Here is an 18363-nt window from a genome sequence, read left to right on the forward strand (position 1 = left end):
CTTGGCAGGCAATCTCCTACATGAAAAGAATACTGCAACAGCAGAACAGGAGGACATCTATAGGACAAAGGTGAAGGAATATGACCACAGGCTAAGAATTTACAGATTCTCCCACTTGAGACCAGGAAAAAAAAAAAAGAAGGGGTGGGGGCATAACTGGAATACAAGATCATGTCAAGGACATGAAGGAATCATTCTGAAAAGGAAGAGGTAAGGGCACAGACAGCAGACTGCTGGCACTAAACTCTCTGGATCTTTAAAGGTGGTTTTACATAAGGATTACCGGAACAGGTTGTGCTGAAGGACTCCACAGAGACAATAAGGTATAAAAAGTGTTAGGAGGTAGGTAGAATGCTAAGGCTCTTAAAATGTCCAACTACATAGGCTTATTCTCTCTATTTTTCCTTACGCCATCCAGAAAATGCAATGGAAAGATTACATACTATATTAAATTATATAATATATGTGTATGTGTGCGCGCATTTTATACAATTTTATAGTGCGCTCCAGATCTCTTGTTAGTAAAGATCTAAAATGCACTGGACTCCCCCCAGCCCCACACACTTTTTATTTACAATCTAGCAATGCTATCAATAACAAAGACAACTAAAAAAATAAACACTTGTAATGCTACATAGAAGACAGCCATATACCCAATGACTTGCAGAACGAAGCTAGAGGATGATAAAGGCTTACAAAATCATTTTTTTTTCTTTGCAGTTAGTTGCCAAGGAAATATAAGGGAATCATTCCACTACCTCTGGAAATGATAACACACTTCTATATCTGCCAACTGTGCCCTATAATCTGTTACTTCCTGCTGTTTGAGAGCATCTTAAAGAGTCAAACTTAATACAATGGTCAAAACCTTCCTGGGAAACAATTTCTTGTCATAGACAAATCTTAAGTCAATGCACACTAAATAAAAACAACAGAACAAATTAAAACTTTTTGGTTTTACTCTGAATAAAAAAGTCACCCTAACGTAGTTACCTTGAAATTTTACAAAACATTTGGAACTTATTACTGAAAAAATGAATGCAGGCACCACACTTTCCATCAGAAAATTAATTCTGCCAAAAGTCATAGCATAAAGCACTGGTAGATGGGATATGACAGCCACTTTCTTCATGACACAACAAATTTCTTCATGACACAACAAGCCAGAACAGCTGAATTCTAATTTTCCATATCTGCATATTAATGCAAATTCAAATTAATTTCCCAATTAACATTTTTTTTTAAAGATACATAGTATAAAACAATCACCATTAAGTCTACAGACTGGCTTATCTCATAAAACAAAGTCAAAAAGTCTACAGCAATGGATACTACAAAATTAGTATCATTTTCTTATAAGTGAAAAACCCAAAAGTAGGTGGGTTTTGCAAATCTTTTTTTTTACATTAAAACAAAGTAGAAGCCATAACTTAAAATATCCAACTGAATCAGTTGGAACATTAAGGGTTTACTTCTAGGTATGTCTTCATTCTTTACAAGATGTGTGTGAGAGCTACTGAGGTAAAAAAACAGAACAATTTAACGTATGCTGAAAATTGGATGCAAATAGTCCTAGCAAGTGAAACCATAACTAGTAGCAAATGTACTTAAATACTGCAGACCTGCAGTTACAGTTCAAAAGACGGCCAGCTCAAGAGCAAATGTACACTTGATTTGTTGACACCTGAAAGCTGGATCACAGCCCCATTTATACATTTTCTAGGATTTGTTTAAGGGAAGCAGAAAAGACAGTAACTGCAACAGACATTCAAGTCATTCCAGCCATCAAACTGTACTTTAGAGATCAGGCTACTTCCAAGACACCATGAGCACATCCATCAAGGGAAGATCTGAAGCTTGCAATATAGTGGGTGTAGAACACGTCAGTAGTCCAAAACAGTTTGACTAATACCAAGTATTAGTGCCTTGAGGTGGCACATTGGAATGCTGTGGTGGACCCCATTTTGAAGCATTACTCTGGGACCTATGAAAACAGATACAATAAAAAATTTGAATGACATCCTGATAGATTACAGACAAGATTAAATAAAACGCCAATTTCACCAGCAACAGAATACAGCCCAACATTCCTGAATAAAAATGCTCTTGTTTAGGTCTACGGATAGAGTTAATGAACATAAAAATAGTTCTTAAAGTATCAGATTCATAAGAGGATGATATATGACTGATATACAAATTGGGTTCTATACTCTCTTCTGTTCCAATTCAGCATTTTTTTAAAGCTGGCTGCCGTTAGGTTTAAGCATTATGTCACAGCATATTGTGATATGATTTGTTGAATTACGAAAACACCCAGCCTGGGGCACACCAGTTCATCCCAAACCAGTGAGCAAACACTTCCAACTCTTCATGAAAAAAGGTATGATGAGCTGAAACCCACATTGCTTAATACACAACAGTATGCACTTGCCTGACTTGACAGGGGACTTTAACTACTACAGATGAATGAATGGGCTGTCCATACAAGTGACTATAAGGCAGCTATTTCAGACTCACCAAGGAGGGTACTCTCCTTGGAAGTACAACTGCTTACCTTAAATGTACATCTTCACACGACAGGATCACTGCTGTACTTCATTTATAAATGTATGTGTCTTACTCATTGGCAGAAATCAGTCTTCTAATTTTTGCTTCAGGATAGTCAGATATCCCCGATGAAGTACAAAGCTATGCCCTATGCCAAAGACAATTACAAATGTCATCTGTAAAGTGGAGAATTCCTGCAATCTTTCATTTTTTTGAAAAAGCAGGAAGTCACCAACAAATATAACTGAATTTCCAGCCTCTCCTGGAAAAGAAAAGCACTAGAAAGTTTTAAAAGAAAAATAGAACAATGATCTATCATTTAAGATAATCCCAAATGTAATCATAATATAGTACACATCAAAAGTATACAAATCTCTTTCATTAGAGAGAAGACCCAACTACTATGCATAGAATATCTTCACTAACTATAAACCTACAGCTGTAACCAGAGAGACTGTCCTCAAAGTAATCTGAGCACCCACCTAAACCATAATGGCTTCCTTATCCTTGCGCAATCAGCAGCTGGACAAAAATATTTAACTTGTAGAGTCTACTTCCATGAAGTGAAATGCATCAACTGCTGTAACTACACTGCGAATCACTCTCAACATGGTCTATCTGTTAATGGAGTAAATATATCAGTCTGGGGTGCAGACTGGCTTGCCCTGTTGCAAAAAAAAAAAAAAAAAAAAAAAAAGTCTCATCATAACATTCCATCAGAGTTGTCCATCCTCATCGGTCATCCTTGGATTCAGTTTTGAAACTTTGGAATTGACTCAGCTGCTTCTATAACTTGTGGACTCCAAAAACAAGCAAATTCCTTACCCATAATGCATAGGGTAATTACCTTAGACTGAGTTTGCTGCTTACAGAATGAAAGCAGCAAAAAGGTAAGAGACCATATCTGGATCATAATAATATTCTAAAAGGAACTCACGTGGGAAAGTCCGTTCTTCCAGGAAATCCAATAGGGGGAAGGAGGAAAGGATTAGGTGATGACAGATGAAGATGGACAACTCAGATGGAACGTTATGGTAAGACATTAACTTCTTTACCTGAAGTTTTCAATCTTCACCCTGTGATCACCTGTGGGACAGTGTCCCCAGCCTACTTAGAACCCTGTGTGGAGTTGGGAAAAATATTTCTGAGCACCACTGAACCAAATGATGCTCTTCCCCTAGAGACCAGATCCAACTTGTAATGAGTAACAAAGGTATGGGGAGATGCAAAAGTTGCAACTGCACAGATGTCATCCATGGAAGTTCTTGACTGAAAGACCGCAGAAGTAACTACCGCCCTAGATGAAAGTGCTTTTGGCAGTAAAGGTAAGGAGATAACTCCTCTTCTCTTATAAACAAGGGAAATACAATCTGAAATCCACTTAGCTAGAGTTACATTGGTTACAGGTTGTCCCAAATTGATATGCGAAAAGCAAACAGCTGGTCACATTTCCTGATGTCCTTGGTCCTGTCAAGGTAGAATCTTAGCTGTCTGTGAACATTTAATAGATGTAATGTGTACTCACCCTTGTTAGAATAATTTGGGAAGAACACAGGAAGATTAATGCATTGATGAAGATTAGTTTCTGACAACTTTAGGTAAAAAGGATGGGTTGGTCCTGTGCAAAACTATCCTTGTGAAAAATAAAGTATGGTGGTCTAGATGAAAGTATGTGAATTTTCAAAATTCTTCTTGCTGAGGTAATGGCAACTAAGATAGTTTTCCAAGATAGAAACTTCAGATCACATCTTGAAGCTGACTCTAAAGGGGTTTGTGTTGAGGCCTGTACCATTAAAGTAAGGTCCCACGGAGGAGTAGGGTCCTTGTACGGGGGCTTTAATAGAACAGCATCTCTTAAAAAGGCTTTGCAAAGTCGAAGCGAAGCCACGGATGCTCAATGGAAACCATTATGAAAATTGGAATGGCTGCTAGTTGAACTTTAATCGTACAGGTGGAAGCTCTAACATTTAAAATAGAGGCTAGGAAGTGAAGAAATTCTTAGAATGGTGATGAAAAGGGATCAAAGTCATGTAAGGTGGCCCAGAGAACAAATCTCTTCCATTTACTTGTGTAGAGTTCACAAGTAAACAGTTTATGAGATGACAAAAATGTGTGTTTAACTGGGGAAGAGAACATATTATACCTGGCCACTAACGGAATTGGAGAAACCAAGCTGTCAGCTTGAAACTGGTAATATATGGGTGACTGATGTCCATCGGGTGTGACAGGAGGTCTGGAGTTGGATCCAGAATCCATGGTGCTTGTACCAGATGAGGCCACAGGAAGGAGAACCAAATCTGCAGAGGCCAAAAGGGGGCAATGAGGGTGACTGCTCTTCAACATGGCTTTCTATAGAAATTTGGGAATTAATGGCGTCAGAGGAAAGGCATAAAGGAGACCGGGGAGGTGGGCCAACTGTGGAGAAGAGCGTCCCTCTGTAATTCCCCCTCTGGGGGGACGAGGGCAATGTAGTTGCTGCATTTGCTGTTAAGAGCAGAGGCAAAAAGGTTGCAGCAAGGCTGGCCCCATAATCAGGAAATCCTTTGACACTTTTGGATTGAAGGACCATTCACGAGGTAGAAGGATGCATCCGCTCAATCTGTCTTCTATCACACTGGACTTTCCTGGAATATGCGTTGTGATCAGAAAGCAGTTGGATGAGATTGTCCACTACCAAACTGCAAGTGCTTCTTGGCATAAGGGGTAGGATCTGGTCCCCTGTTGTTTGATGTACCAGACCACCAACATGTCTGTCTGAACCGCAATTATCCCTGGAGATAGAGTATCTTGGAATGCTCGCACCACCACTAGCACATCTCTCATATCTAGAATGTTTACTTGCAGGTCGGCCTCTGACAGTGACCAAGTGCCTTGGACTGCCTTTCCCTGGGAAGTGTCTGTGGTCACTGTGGCCTTAGGCTGTGGGGGAATGAACGGGCATCCTTGTTGAACTAGGCTTGAATGAATCCAACACATAAGATCCCTTTTGCATGTGTTGGTGATCAAAACTGGCATTAAGGGATGATGGATTGACCACTGTACCGCAAGTAACCATTGCAATATTCACACGTGAAACCTGGTAACGGGGACAAGAGCTACTGCTGCCATTGCTCCTAATGCTTTAAGCACTAGACGTGCAAGGACTCTTTCTTTGTGGTAGATCCTGAACTTCAGTATGGATAGTTTCCAACAGAGATGGAGGTAGTGAAGCAATGGAGGTTCTCATATCTAACAGCACTCCTACAACATTAGATTTTGTGTGGGTTCCAGTGAGGATTTGTCAAAGTTGATCGTGATGCCTAGAGGGCTGCATAACTGTAGAACCTTTTGTTTTGCTGCTAGAAGTAGTTGCTTGGTAGTAGCAGAAATGAGCTACAGAAACACCCAGAATCCTTGCAGTCTTAGGTAAGCTGCTCCTACTGCCATGCATTTGGTGAACAACCTGGGGGCTGTGGTGAGACCAAAGGGAAGAACTTTGAATTGGTAATGACTGGCTTCCAGCAGTTAGCAAAGGAATCTCCTGGACCATCTGTCTATCTTTATGTGGTAGTATGTATCCTGAAGATCAACAGATCACATCTAGTTGTCCTTTCCTAAAAACAGAAGAATGGACTGAACTGTGATCATCCGAAATTTGGGTTTTCGAACAGATTTGTTCAGTTTGCTGAGATCTAAAATTGGCTTCAAGTCCCCTGTCTTTTTTGGATCATAGGGGGTTACAAGGCTAATGGCCCTGAGGCCCTTACAAGCCTAGACAAGAGTTTATCCCCAAAAAAGAAACCTAAGTCAGCACTTGTCACCCCTGTCAATGAGGGACAAAGATGGAATCCCTGGGACAAATTTGTGGTTGCCCATCCACTCATCAAGGCTGTGCTTGAAGAGGGTCAGCAAGGTACTCTGACATGTATGGGAAGTCTATTTCAGAGACAGGGCAGCTTCTGGAAGATAAACCTGTCTCTCCAGCACGTTTTGTTGATGTCGCACATTAGATTTAGGCCTATTGAGAGGGTAGTGCGTGAGGAGTTAGACTTACGGATATGGAGCATCTCTAGTAGGGCAGGGTCCAATATTGCCTTGTAGGCGAGACACAGATCACCTCTGAGCAATCTGTATGATACTGTGAAAAGTGACAGTGATCTGAGCCTGTTCGCATAAGACAGGTGTTGGAAGCCATGGATTTTCTGTGTGAGGTATTTCTGTGGCCTTTCCAGTTGCGCCAGGCATTTGAAGAGGTACATACCAAAATGGGGCTTTATACTAATTTGTAGGTCTATTGAGGGAGAAGTGCAGAGGTAATAGCCTCCTTTTTTCTGGATGCAATCCCTTTACATATGACATGAACGAAGTCAAAGGCTTTTCTGACCACTGCTGCCACATGGACTAATGTGAGACTGTCAACCTGAGTACCCAGGGCTCTCGCCACGGGTTGCTTGCTTAGGGGATTGGTGTTGATGTGGTTAATCAGTAGGGGCTGTGTTTTTGCTGAATGGTACGATAATACTTTTTTGCGTTTAACTTAAGGCCATGACTTTGGCACCAGTAATTTATAGCCGTGAGACCCTCTTGCAGTATGTTAATGTCATTTGGGAAGTCAATGAGGGCACCCAACTTACAGATATCCGCAAACTTGATCAGCCACAGGCCCTTGATCTTTGCCTGGAAGTCTGAGAAGTAGATGCCAAACAGTAGGGGTCCCAGGACAGATCCCTGTGGAACACCACTACTGATAGGTCTGCTGTCAGAGGTGGTGGTGCCTATTTTGACCTTATGGGTCCTATCTGTGAGCCAGTTAACCACCCACATCTGATGAGATAGGGATTAACACCAAGTTGTGTTAGCTTTTCAATGATGCTCGAGTGGGGAATTGTGTCAAAGGCCTTGGCCAGTCAAGGTAGGCTGTATGTACTGACTTTCCCTCATCCAGGGCCTTGGTGATGGTCTCAAAGTCGTCAACTAGGTACAGTAGGCAAGATCTGCTCCTGACTAATCAGAATTGGGTGGGGTCAAGTGTTTGGAGATTGCCCATGTCCTTGTTTATGAGATCCATAATAATTTTTGGCACTAAGAAGAATCTGGAGTAAAATGTGGATCCTATTTGGTCTGGTGGGACTTCCTGGATGACTTTTTCTCTAACAGCTTTTGAATTTGAATAGCTGCCTGTTCCCCCTGACTGGGTGTAACATTGGAGAATTTCTTTGAACAGGGAGGATGATGGGAATGGGCAAATGAAGGGAAAAGGGAATTGTATAGCCTCTGGAAATGACTGTCTGCACCCAAGTATCGGAAGTGATTTCTTGTCAGGCTTTTAGGTGCAGGGATAAGTGATCCCAGAATGCCTCCAGAGGTGGACACAATCAGGCCTCTGTTCAGGGGCGCTGGAAGGGTTTCCCAAAGAAGCAATCCTGGCAGCCCTGATGTTGCAGGCCACCTCGGCCACGTGGGCAGTGTCTTCTATTACTGTTCTCCCCCTCTGCTTCTGGGGGAACTTTCACATGGCATAGTCTGGAAGGGCGCTTGAGACTTCCTGAAACACATTTTGCTCATTCCTCATGGGGGTTCCTAGAAAAAAAAGCCTCTGTGGAATGGAAAAACACTCTCTATGGCAGAAAGGGTTTTCCCATCCTTCTCACACCTAGTTAAAGTGTCTCTAATAGTTGGGTCAAAAAGGGAAGAGTAATCAAAGGGTGCACTGACAAACGAAGACTTGAAGGGCTCTGCAAAATCACACAAGCACATCCAGGCATGCCCGCTTATGGAAATGCCTGAACCTGCTGCTCTTGTTGTTCCTTTGGCAACATGAAAAATGAGCCTCATGTACGAATTGGAAATGGATGTCAGGGTAGCTTAACTGACAGGTGACTGAATACTGCTTCTCTTCAGAAACATCTCCTGAGAAGGTATCTGACAGCTTCTTGATCAGATCTCTCCGCAATTTTGTAAAATGTGCCTGGTATTTCAAAGACTACAGGGCAAAGGTCAATAAAGCATAAACTCGCTTCCCGAATCTATCCATCTCTCATGACTCCTTGTTGGGGGCATGGACAGGGGAACTTTCTTCCACAAGTTCCTTTTCAGTGGCTGCCACTACCACCATGGGATCTACAGGAATTCTCTTAGTCCAAAACGGCTTGTCTTCTGGGGCTGTAATGGTTTTATCTGGTCTCTTGGGAAATGGCTCAGTAACATCAGCAGCCTTTCACACCTGTCAAGAGATCAATTTGATGAGCTTGTCGGCAGGGTGGAGACACCCAGGAAGTAGACAAGCAGGTAACAAAAGCCTGCAGGTACACAAATTCTTCAGTAGAAGAGTTGAGGGATTCCAAACACCTTTCTGTTTAAGTATTTCCAAGATGTCCCCAAATGAGACATCATCAGGAGGTGATCCGGGGGACCCTTCACCTTCATCGAAATCCATGTCTTTTGTGAAGGACTCTTCAGGAGAGGCCAGATGCTTCCCCCTGCACTATTTCTTTTGAGGGGAGGTTTCAGAAGAAGGGTACCCCACTGGGTAGTCCGAGGATGCAGTACCTGCTGCCCTGTGAAGGAGTTGGCTGATGTTCCAGAAACAAGGTCAGAAGCAGAAACTCCACGTAGGAAGGAACCGACCTGGTACTGGAAGTAGCCAATGCCCTCTTCATGGCCTCAAAGGCTGACCAACCAGAAGAGAAAGGGTACTCCGGAGCCAAAAAGGAAGGCCTTGGCTCTGAACCCCTCCATCCTGATAAAGTCCCCCATCAAGACTGAAGTCGGACTCAAGACTGTGCGTGCCGACACTACTCTGAAAACCCAGCCGCAGACTGACTCAGAACTGACCGCCAGGCTGCGGCCCCAAGAGGACTCCGGTTCCTACACAACAGGAGTGCTCAGGGCAGTTGTCGGGTCCAATGGAAAAGAAACATACAGTACCACCATGATCAGTTCCCAGAAGCTTGGAACCAAAGACTCTAAGCTACCAGGGGAAGTGGAGGGTGTCGGTCCCTGACCCAAAGGGGTAGGAGCCGACAGGGGTGTCTGACACACCTTGGGCTCAAAGAATCTTCACCACCAATAACTCCACGTTGACTTCAGTGAGACACCTGGAAGAAAGGACTGAGACCATTGAGGGGGACTTTGTTCTCTCTAGAAAGGGGGGATGGTGGGCTGTCTGCAAAGAGATTCAGTTTAGGGAAATGGTGTGTCCTTGGCAGGGAATGGATTGGCATAGTAGGTTGTTCCAGAGCTGCCAAAGGAGTCAGAATGGAGAAAGTAATTAGAAGTTATGTACTCACCATAACGTTCCATCTGAGTAGGTGTATTCATTTGTCTGCAACCTGTGGGTTATGGATCCGATATCTGATCCGAACCGGCATGGTTTTCCAGCTATGGATCCAAGCTCTCAGCTCCTCCCCTCACCCATAATGCCCTGCTCTACCCTCATGACCTCAGATCGAGTTTGCCAAAGCAACAACACCCTGAAAAGGGTAACATAGAATATGCAGGAAACTGAAAGGCCAGGGGGATAGGAGGGCGGGATGGTTGCAGACAAATGAATACACCTACTCAGATGGAACGTTATGGTGAGTACATAACTTCTAAATCTGAAGTAGGATATTCATTTGTCTGCAACCTGTGGGACAGAGTCCCCAGCTACCTGAATCTTGGGCGCCATCATGGAAGGATATTCCGGAGCACCGCGAGCCAAAGGATGCTCTACCCTAGATGCAAGATCCAACTTGTAGTGGGAAATAAAAGTATGAGATGAAGCCCACGTGGCTGCTGCACAAATATCATCTAGAGGAATCCTAGCCTTGAAGGCTGCCGAGGTAGATACTGACCGGGTTGAATGGGCATGAACACCCTCCGGTGCGGGCCTTCCTGAAGCTTGATAAGCCAATAAGATGCACTGTGAAATCCAGCGGGACAGAGAAACTTTAGAAATTGGCTTGCCCAAATTAAATTTTGCAAAGGAAATAAACAACTGGTCGGATTGCCTATGACCAGCCGTCCTGTTTAGATAAAATCTAAGCTGCCTGTGAACATCTAATGAGTGAAGCTTATATTCACCTTTGTTTTCATATTTAGGGAAGAAAACAGGGAGGTTAATGGATTGATTGATGTTTGCTTCAGAAGCGACTTTAGGAAGAAAGGACGGGTTGGTCCTGAGGTAGACACGGTCCGGATGAAATACCAAGTAAGGAGGTTTAGCTGATAATGCTTGAAGCTCAGAAACTCTCTTGGCCGATGTAATGGCTACCAAAAAGGCTGTCTTGTAGGACAAGAATTTGAGATCCACCGTAGCCGCTGGCTCGAAAGGGGGGGTGGTCAAGGCCTGTAGAACCAGAGAGAGGTCCCAAGGAGGAACCACTTGTTTTACAGGGGGCCTGAGAAGAAAAGTACCTTTAAGAAAAATTTTACACAATTTGGCTGACATAAGAGGATTAGAGTCATGGCCAATGTGATAATGAGAAATTGCCGCCAGTTGTACTTTGACTGTGGAACTGCTGGCACCATCGTTAAAAAGAGTGGTTAGAAAGTCAAGCACTAATGGAAGAGGAACCGTGAAGGGATTCAGGCCTTGCCGCTCCGCCCACAAAGAAAACAGTTTCCACTTGCTGCGGTAGACCTTTCTAGTGGACGGTTTATGAGCTGCCACCAGAATTGCCTTAACAGGTGACGAAATACCGGGAGTCCTGATCAAGAGTGGAACTGGAGCAGCCAAGCGGTCAGCTTCAGGTTGTCCAGATTCGGAGGAGGTATGCAGGATGGATGGGATATCAGATCCGGAATGGGATCTAGAATCCAAGGAGGATTCACCGAGTGAGACCTTAGGAAGGGGAACCAGATCTGTCGAGGCCAAAACGGAGCAATGAGAATCATTCTGCAACCCACCAGAGAGGCTTTCTGAAGAACTTGGAGCATCAGAGGCAAGGGTGGATAAGCATACAGAAGACCGGGTGGCCAAGCATGCACCAGAGCGTCTCTTGGGAACCTCCGGAGGAGATATCAGAGCGAAAAACTGTCGCACTTGGTGTTTGAGGGAGAGGCAAAAGATCGCATGAAGGAGTTCCCCACCGTGCGAATATGCGTTCGCTACTCGACAATTGAGAGACCACTCGTAAGGGGTCAGAATGGTGCGACTGAGCTTGTCCGCTAGGATGTTGGACCGACCGGAATGTGCGTTGCTATTAGAAAGCGGTTGGTGGAGATTGCCCATTCCCAAACTCTCATGGCTTCTCGACAAAGAGGGTAAGACCTTGTTCCCCCTTGCTTGTTGATGTACCAGACCACAGACATGTTGTCCGATTGAATCGCAATTGTTCCCAAGGGAAGAAAGTCCTGAAGTGCTAGCAACGCTAAGAGCACTGCTCTCATCTCTAGAACGTTGATATGCAGTAAGGTCTCTGAATCGTCCCACGTGCCTTGGACGGTCCGGCCCGCAAAGTGCCCCCCCCACCCGAGGCGGGAGGCGTCCGTGGTCACCGTGGCGAGAGGGGGAGAAGCACAAAATGGGCGGCCCCTGTGGAGATCCGGGGAGTGAAGCCACCACAAGAGGGACCGCTTGCAAGCCTTGCTGATCGCAATGGGATGATGCATGGGGAGAGCAAGGTATGACCACTGTACTAAGAGCGTCCACTGTAGAATGCGCATATTGAGCCTGGCAAGAGGAAGAAGTGCTATAGCAGATGCCATGGACCCTAGAGCCCTCAGGACCAACTCCGCCGAACAGAACTTGAGTGGAGAATGGCCCGCACCTGGAGCTGCAGATTTTGAACTCTGTCCGCAGTGAGGAAGGCTCGTAAACTCCTTGTGTCTAGCCTGGCCCCTATAAAATCTAAGAGCTGTGTGGGCGCCAGGTTGGATTTCTTTGTATTTATTGTAATGCCCAGAAAAGGAGCAAGATGGAGAAAGGAGTCTCGCGCCAATAAAAGTAGATGCCTTGTTGGGGCGGTAAGAAGCCAGTCGTCCAGGTAGGGAAAGACCTGCACCCCCTGAAGCCTCAGGTGGGCCGCTACCACTGCTAATACTTTGGTGAACACCCTGGGGGCTGTGGTGAGACCAAAGGGAAGGACCCGGAACTGGTAGTGACTGGCTCCCAGCCGGAAGCGGAGGAACCTCCTGGAGCGCCTGTCCATCAGGATGTGGTAGTACGCGTCCTTGAGGTCTATCGAGCACATCCAGTGATTTTCTCCCAGAAGGGGGAGAATAGATTGCAGAGTGACCATTCGGAATTTTTCTTTGGGGACTGCCAGATTCAAGAGAGAGAGGTCTAGGATTGGTCTTAGTTCCCCAGTCTTCTTTGGCACTAAAAAGAACCTGGAGTAGAACCCTGATCCGATCTGGTCTGGGGGGACGGGCTGGATGGCTCTTTTCTTTAGCAGATGGCCAATTTCTGCCAAAGCGGCCTCCCGTTGACCGGGTGGGACGTCTGGGAGGGACTTCAACTTTGGAAGGTGAAGGAAAGGGATGCGATATCCTCTGGATATGATTTGGAGAACCCAGCGGTCTGATGTTATGGACTCCCATGCCGCTAGGTGCCCGAACGTCCCTGACTGCCTCCAGAGTGGAGCAGTCGGGCAACCCCTCAGGGTTGCTGCGCGGGCCGTTCAGAGAAAGGTTCCCTGGACCCGAAGTTTCTGGGAGCCCCTCTGCCTCTAGGGCGGCGTCCTCCCTGTCCTCCTCTGCCACGGAAGGACTGGTTGTCCAGAGCAGGCTGGGACTGCTGCGACTTCCGGAACCACATCTTCTTCTGACCCTTTTGGTTCCTAGAGTAGGGCCTCTGGGGTGCAGAGAAGCGGATTCCGACGGCAGACAGCGTCTTCCCGTCCTTCTCGCTCTGGGTCAACGTTTCACGAACGGTTTTGCCAAAGAGAGCAGAACCATCAAAGGGGGCGTTCGCAAATGACGCTTTGAAGGGCTCAGAAAAATCGCAGTGACGGAGCCAGGCCTGATGTCTAGTGACTAGGCCTGCCCCCACAGCTCTAGCGGCGCCTTCCGTAGCGTGGGAGAGTAGCCGCATAGAGGTATTAGTAACTGACCTAAGAGTGGCCATACGGGTGGAGTGCAGAACCCTGTCCTCCTCCGAAATGGACTCTGGGGGAGATGCAGCATATTCTTTAATGAGATCTCGCTGCATCCTAATGACATGTGCCAAGTAGTTCAGCCCTTACCGAGAAGGTCGCTGAACTAAACATCCGCTTCCCCAAGCGGTCCATCATCCGAGACTCCTTGCTCAGGGGATGGACTGAGGGACTCTCCTGAGCCAGTTCCCTCTTGGTGGCCGCCGCCGTCAACATGGCATCTACCAGAGGCCCCTTACTCCAATGGGCACGGTCGGACGGTGGGCTAAGGATCCTATCGGGCCTCTTAGGAATTGGCTCCACGGTGTCCGGTTCCTTCCACGCCCTGGTGGTAATGAGGTCCACCAGGGGGTCGGCAGGAGGGGATACCCAAGAGGTAGACGGGCCCGCTTCAAATGCCTCCAAGAACACGGACTCGTCCGAGGAAGACTTGGGGGCAGACCACCCCTTATACGGAGCATTTCCATGATGTCTCCAAATGAGACATCCTCGGGGGGTGACCGTGGGGAGCCTTCCCCTTCCTCCAAGTCCGTGTCTTCTGTGAGAGACTCGGGGGAGTCAATGTGCCTCCTTTTGCACGTATGCTTGCGAGGGACATCCTCTGGGGGGCTGTCAGAGGACTCCTCGCAAGCAGCAACTTGCTCCATTGGAGCAACTTGGGGCACAGAAGCGGGCTGTCCCAGGGGCCAGATGGTGGAAGCCTGGCCCAGTGCAGAGGGAGCGGGCGGAGCCGAACAAGTGCCGGGGTCCGGAGACCCTCAACAGGGCCCTCTCCACTACATCAAACGCCGAAGGAGCCGACCTCGACCAAAGGATCCGACAATCGGCTCCCTCGGATCCGAAGAGTGGATCGAGCCGGCGCCGGCGCCGGATCCGGGACAGTGCGCTCCGACACAGACGGTGCCGAAGGAGCACTGATCCCCCCGGATCCGAGGCTCGGATCCAGGCTCCGAGAGGTCGGATCCGATGCACTCGAGGCAGGGTCGGATCCGAAGTACCAAGTACTATCGGCGCCGACCCACCCCCGGCTCCGAAGCTGCTCGGCTCCAGCTGCTCTGAACCCGGATAGCGGGACGGAGAAGGAGCAATAGGTTTGAAAAAGGGTGTTGAGCTCCCCCCCAGAGGGGGGGGGAGGCAAGAGCACTCCCATCTGCATCTGGGCCTGGATGAATCTTCTCATCATCCGGTCCAGATCAGCATCCGAAAGGCTATACGTAGATCTCGACGAGGCTACCGAGGTAGGCCTGGAGTGCCTCCTCGATAGCCTGGACGGAGATCGGGTCTCCTCCTCCTCAGGTCCCGGTGAAAAGCACACTGGGGACCGGAGCCGAGAAGGAGGAGACCGAGCGCAACGGAGCCGGGAGAAGCCGCTTGGCTGGCGGGCGAAACAGAGGTCTCGGCCCGCCGCTTGTGGTGCTTCTCCTCCGGTCCTTTTCCTAGCATCCCTCTCCTCCGAACCAGAAACGGGAGGTTGAGTCCCAGGAGGAGGAGGGGGTGCCACGGAGGGAAGAACCGAAGGCACGGTTACTCCCGAAGGAGCGGAGGTCGGAGCCGAGTCCGGCGGTAAAAGGCCCGCCAACACAAGCTTGGACCTCCGCTCCTTCAGTGCCCTGGGGTTGAACCCTGCACAAATGGAGCATCCACATGTTAGGTGTTCAACCCCCAGGCATCTAACACACCGAGTGTGGCCATCAGCTGGGGAAAGCTTATGGCCACACTCGGAGCATTTAGAAAATATAGATTTGGGCTGTTCAGCCATCCCAATCTATAAACAAGTTACTAAATTAAAGTAACTAAACAATATACACACACAGGCCCAACACACACACACTACGCCAACAGCGAGGGGAGGGAAAAAAAAATTCTTAGATTAACTCTAAAGTAAAATATCAAAGGGGTAAACCTACACTTTCACACAAAAAATGAATAAAAAACTTAAAAATTCTATATTAACAGTTAGTAAAACTAGCACTTAGCTGAGAGCTATAGAAACCAATCCAGTCACCATGCGCGGCAAACGAGATCTGGGGTCATGAGGGTAGAGCAGGGCATTATGGGTGAGGGGAGGAGCTGAGAGCTTGGATCCATAGCTGGAAAACCATGCCGGTTCGGATCCGATATCGGATCCATAACCCACAGGTTGCAGACAAATGAATATCCTACTTCAGATCAGAAGGTTCCAAGGAATCTTTCGGGATCGAAGCATTGGACTCTGGCTTGATGTCCTTTTCTTTTTAGAGCTCGGTACCAAGGAAACACTTGGAAATGAGGAAGGTTGCCTCTTCAACTCCGAGGTTCTACAAGAGGAGGAGGAGGAGGAGGAGGATGTACATCTATCCAGATTTTAGCTTTGACACGTCCTGAGAACCAGACATGGCCTTTCCAACAGAGGAAAGAAAGAGACCTTTAACTATGAGTTCATTTCGTCTATCAATGCTCAGTGCCAAAGTATGGCAGGTAGAACAGTCCTCTTGCAAATGAAGAGGACTCAGACAAACAGAGAGAATGCTGGAAGAAAACTGAATTTTATGATCACATTTTGTGAAGCCGGACTGACTTCTCTATCAGCCATACTCACACACACACACACACACACACACACACACACACACACACACACACACACACACACACACACACACAGGAAACAGTCCTAATGGAGAAATAAAGTCATCAAGCAAAGGAGAGTAGTTAAGTGCTGAAATTGAATTCATCCTCAGGTCTTGTGGAGTACCTTTGCGAGGTAGACCCAGTTTTTCAACAAAATCTCACCAAGGCGACACTGATATATAGACTGTATTTATACAGCATATATTACGGACAGAAGTAAGTCAAAAACAGAAAAAGATAGCTGGGTGCACAAGACCCAGAATAAAAAAAGTGCCCAGTCCTGATAGGCACACTGGTGCCAGGACTGGAAAAAATGACAGTGTAGAATACTCAAAATACAGGAACATTCCTACAATGGGGCCAGGCCAGGCGCAGGAGGAGGATGCCCCCCCCCCCCCTGTTTTAGAAGAAAATAGCAGTCCACAAAAATTGATTGGCCAAAGAAGAGCCATAAAGGCGACTGAGTGGACTACTGAGGATAAGAAATTATGTATTGTTACCATTATGTAAAAAAGCCCAGAATTTCCAGACACAAGATATACAAAACGATTGAGAGAAATTAGAAGAAAGAAAAATACTTCCGCATGAAAAACTGCCAGAAGTTTCAAATAAAAATTTGCGTTCATTACTACAGCAGATTTTTGAAAAACAGTATACAGATCAAGAGACATTGATCTGTTTGGAAAAAGAAGCATCTGAGGAAGTGCGAAAATAAAAAACAAAACCTAGAGATATTTGAAAAATATAAAAAAGAAATATGGACATGGGAAAGAGAGATTTGAGTCTCAAAGATATTCGAAGAGAAATACAAGCAAAAGCATCCAAATATGGAAAATTTCACAATAAAACAGTTATATCACAAAGATGTAATGTGGAAAAGAAGATTAGTAAAGCAGAAGTTAAAGAAATAGAAGTTGAAGTTATGAAGGACTTGCAAAGTGAAATATTTAATGTAGAAGGTCTAACACAGACTACATCACAGCACGATGGAGTGAGTCCCCAGAATAAGGAAAAGCAAGATCAGGAGACATGTGAAGAAGAAATATGGACATGGGAAAGGAAGAGAGATTTAATATGGTGTAATATTTATGCAAAGGAGAAAGCAAAACTAACCAATATAAAAAGTGCAGCACCAAAGATATCTGAAGAGAAATACAGGCAAAGGAATCCGGATATTGAAAACGTAACAATACAAAAAATAAGAAGACTAAGAGGAAAAGTAGAACAACAGATTAGTAATAGAAAAGTCAAAGAAACAGAAATTGAGGTTACGGAGCAGCTGCAAAGAGTACGATTCAATGTAGAAAATCAAATGCAGAAAGTACCACAACAGGATAGAGCAATAGATAGCCAAATTAAGGGGAAACCAGTGGAACAGGAAGCAATTGGTCAGGTGCCACTGCAAGATATTTTGGAGCCTTCCACAGGAAACCAGTATAAACGTTCACTTGAAGCTAGACAGCAAGGAAAGGATCAGGAAACTCTGATGCAGTCAATATTGAGGAGTGATAGGACAGTGAGTTTCCATATGACAAAGCAACAGATGACAGGATGAAACTGAAGAGAATGTGCCACAGGAAGAAGTTATATTCCTACAGAATTTTCTATAGAAGGCCCGCAGGAAATGAAAAAAAGTACAGTTTTGTACCTACCATAAATGTAGATGTCCTATAGGTATGCATCTGCAGTCATCACATATGGGTTGTCCTGCCTCAGGCAGCCCTTCGGTCGGCCGGATTCCAAAGTCTGGGTCCGGCGTCGGCTGATGTCGCACTTTCCCCGACGTCAGAGCGCTTGGGGTATAAAAGCATCAGCCGACGCCATCTTCCTCAGTTTTTCTTGCCCCAGATGCCAGGTGCCCTCTAAGGAAGGCTAAATTTGGAGAGATGCATTTAAAAATCCAAACATGCACAATAATATAAAAACAAATACACCATAATAGATCCCCCCAGCTAGCTATAAGAGGGGTAAGTACGCAAGAAATACCACAGAGGGAAGGAGGGAGTAAACCTGACTGCAGATGCATACCTATCGGACATCTACATTTATAGTAGGTACAAAACTGTACTATGTCCTTCAAGGATGCATCTGCAGTCATCACATATGGGTAGAATACCACAGCCAATCTGGGGGTGGAGGAACTATGTAA

The 18363-nt window shown here is 46.0% G+C and overlaps 1 protein-coding gene across 5 annotated transcripts in view; it reads right to left on the reverse strand.

Annotated features, from left to right (window-relative positions):
• Positions 1 to 941: 941 nt before the first annotated feature.
• LOC122809699 (zinc finger CCCH domain-containing protein 13-like) overlaps positions 942 to 18363 on the reverse strand; it is a 1891555-nt gene continuing 1874133 nt past the window's right edge. For all 5 annotated transcript variants that reach the window (XM_044081418.1, XM_044081393.1, XM_044081403.1 and 2 more), the window contains one exon: positions 942 to 1984. In XM_044081418.1, coding sequence (XP_043937353.1) covers positions 1906 to 1984 — 79 coding nt within the window. In that variant the 3' untranslated portion in view covers positions 942 to 1905. The remainder of the gene's footprint in view (positions 1985 to 18363) is intronic.

This window comes from Protopterus annectens, chromosome 1.part1 (assembly GCF_019279795.1).
Source record: "Protopterus annectens isolate FY-2018-M chromosome 1.part1, PAN1.0, whole genome shotgun sequence".
NCBI classification, from domain to species: Eukaryota; Metazoa; Chordata; order Ceratodontiformes; family Protopteridae; genus Protopterus; species Protopterus annectens.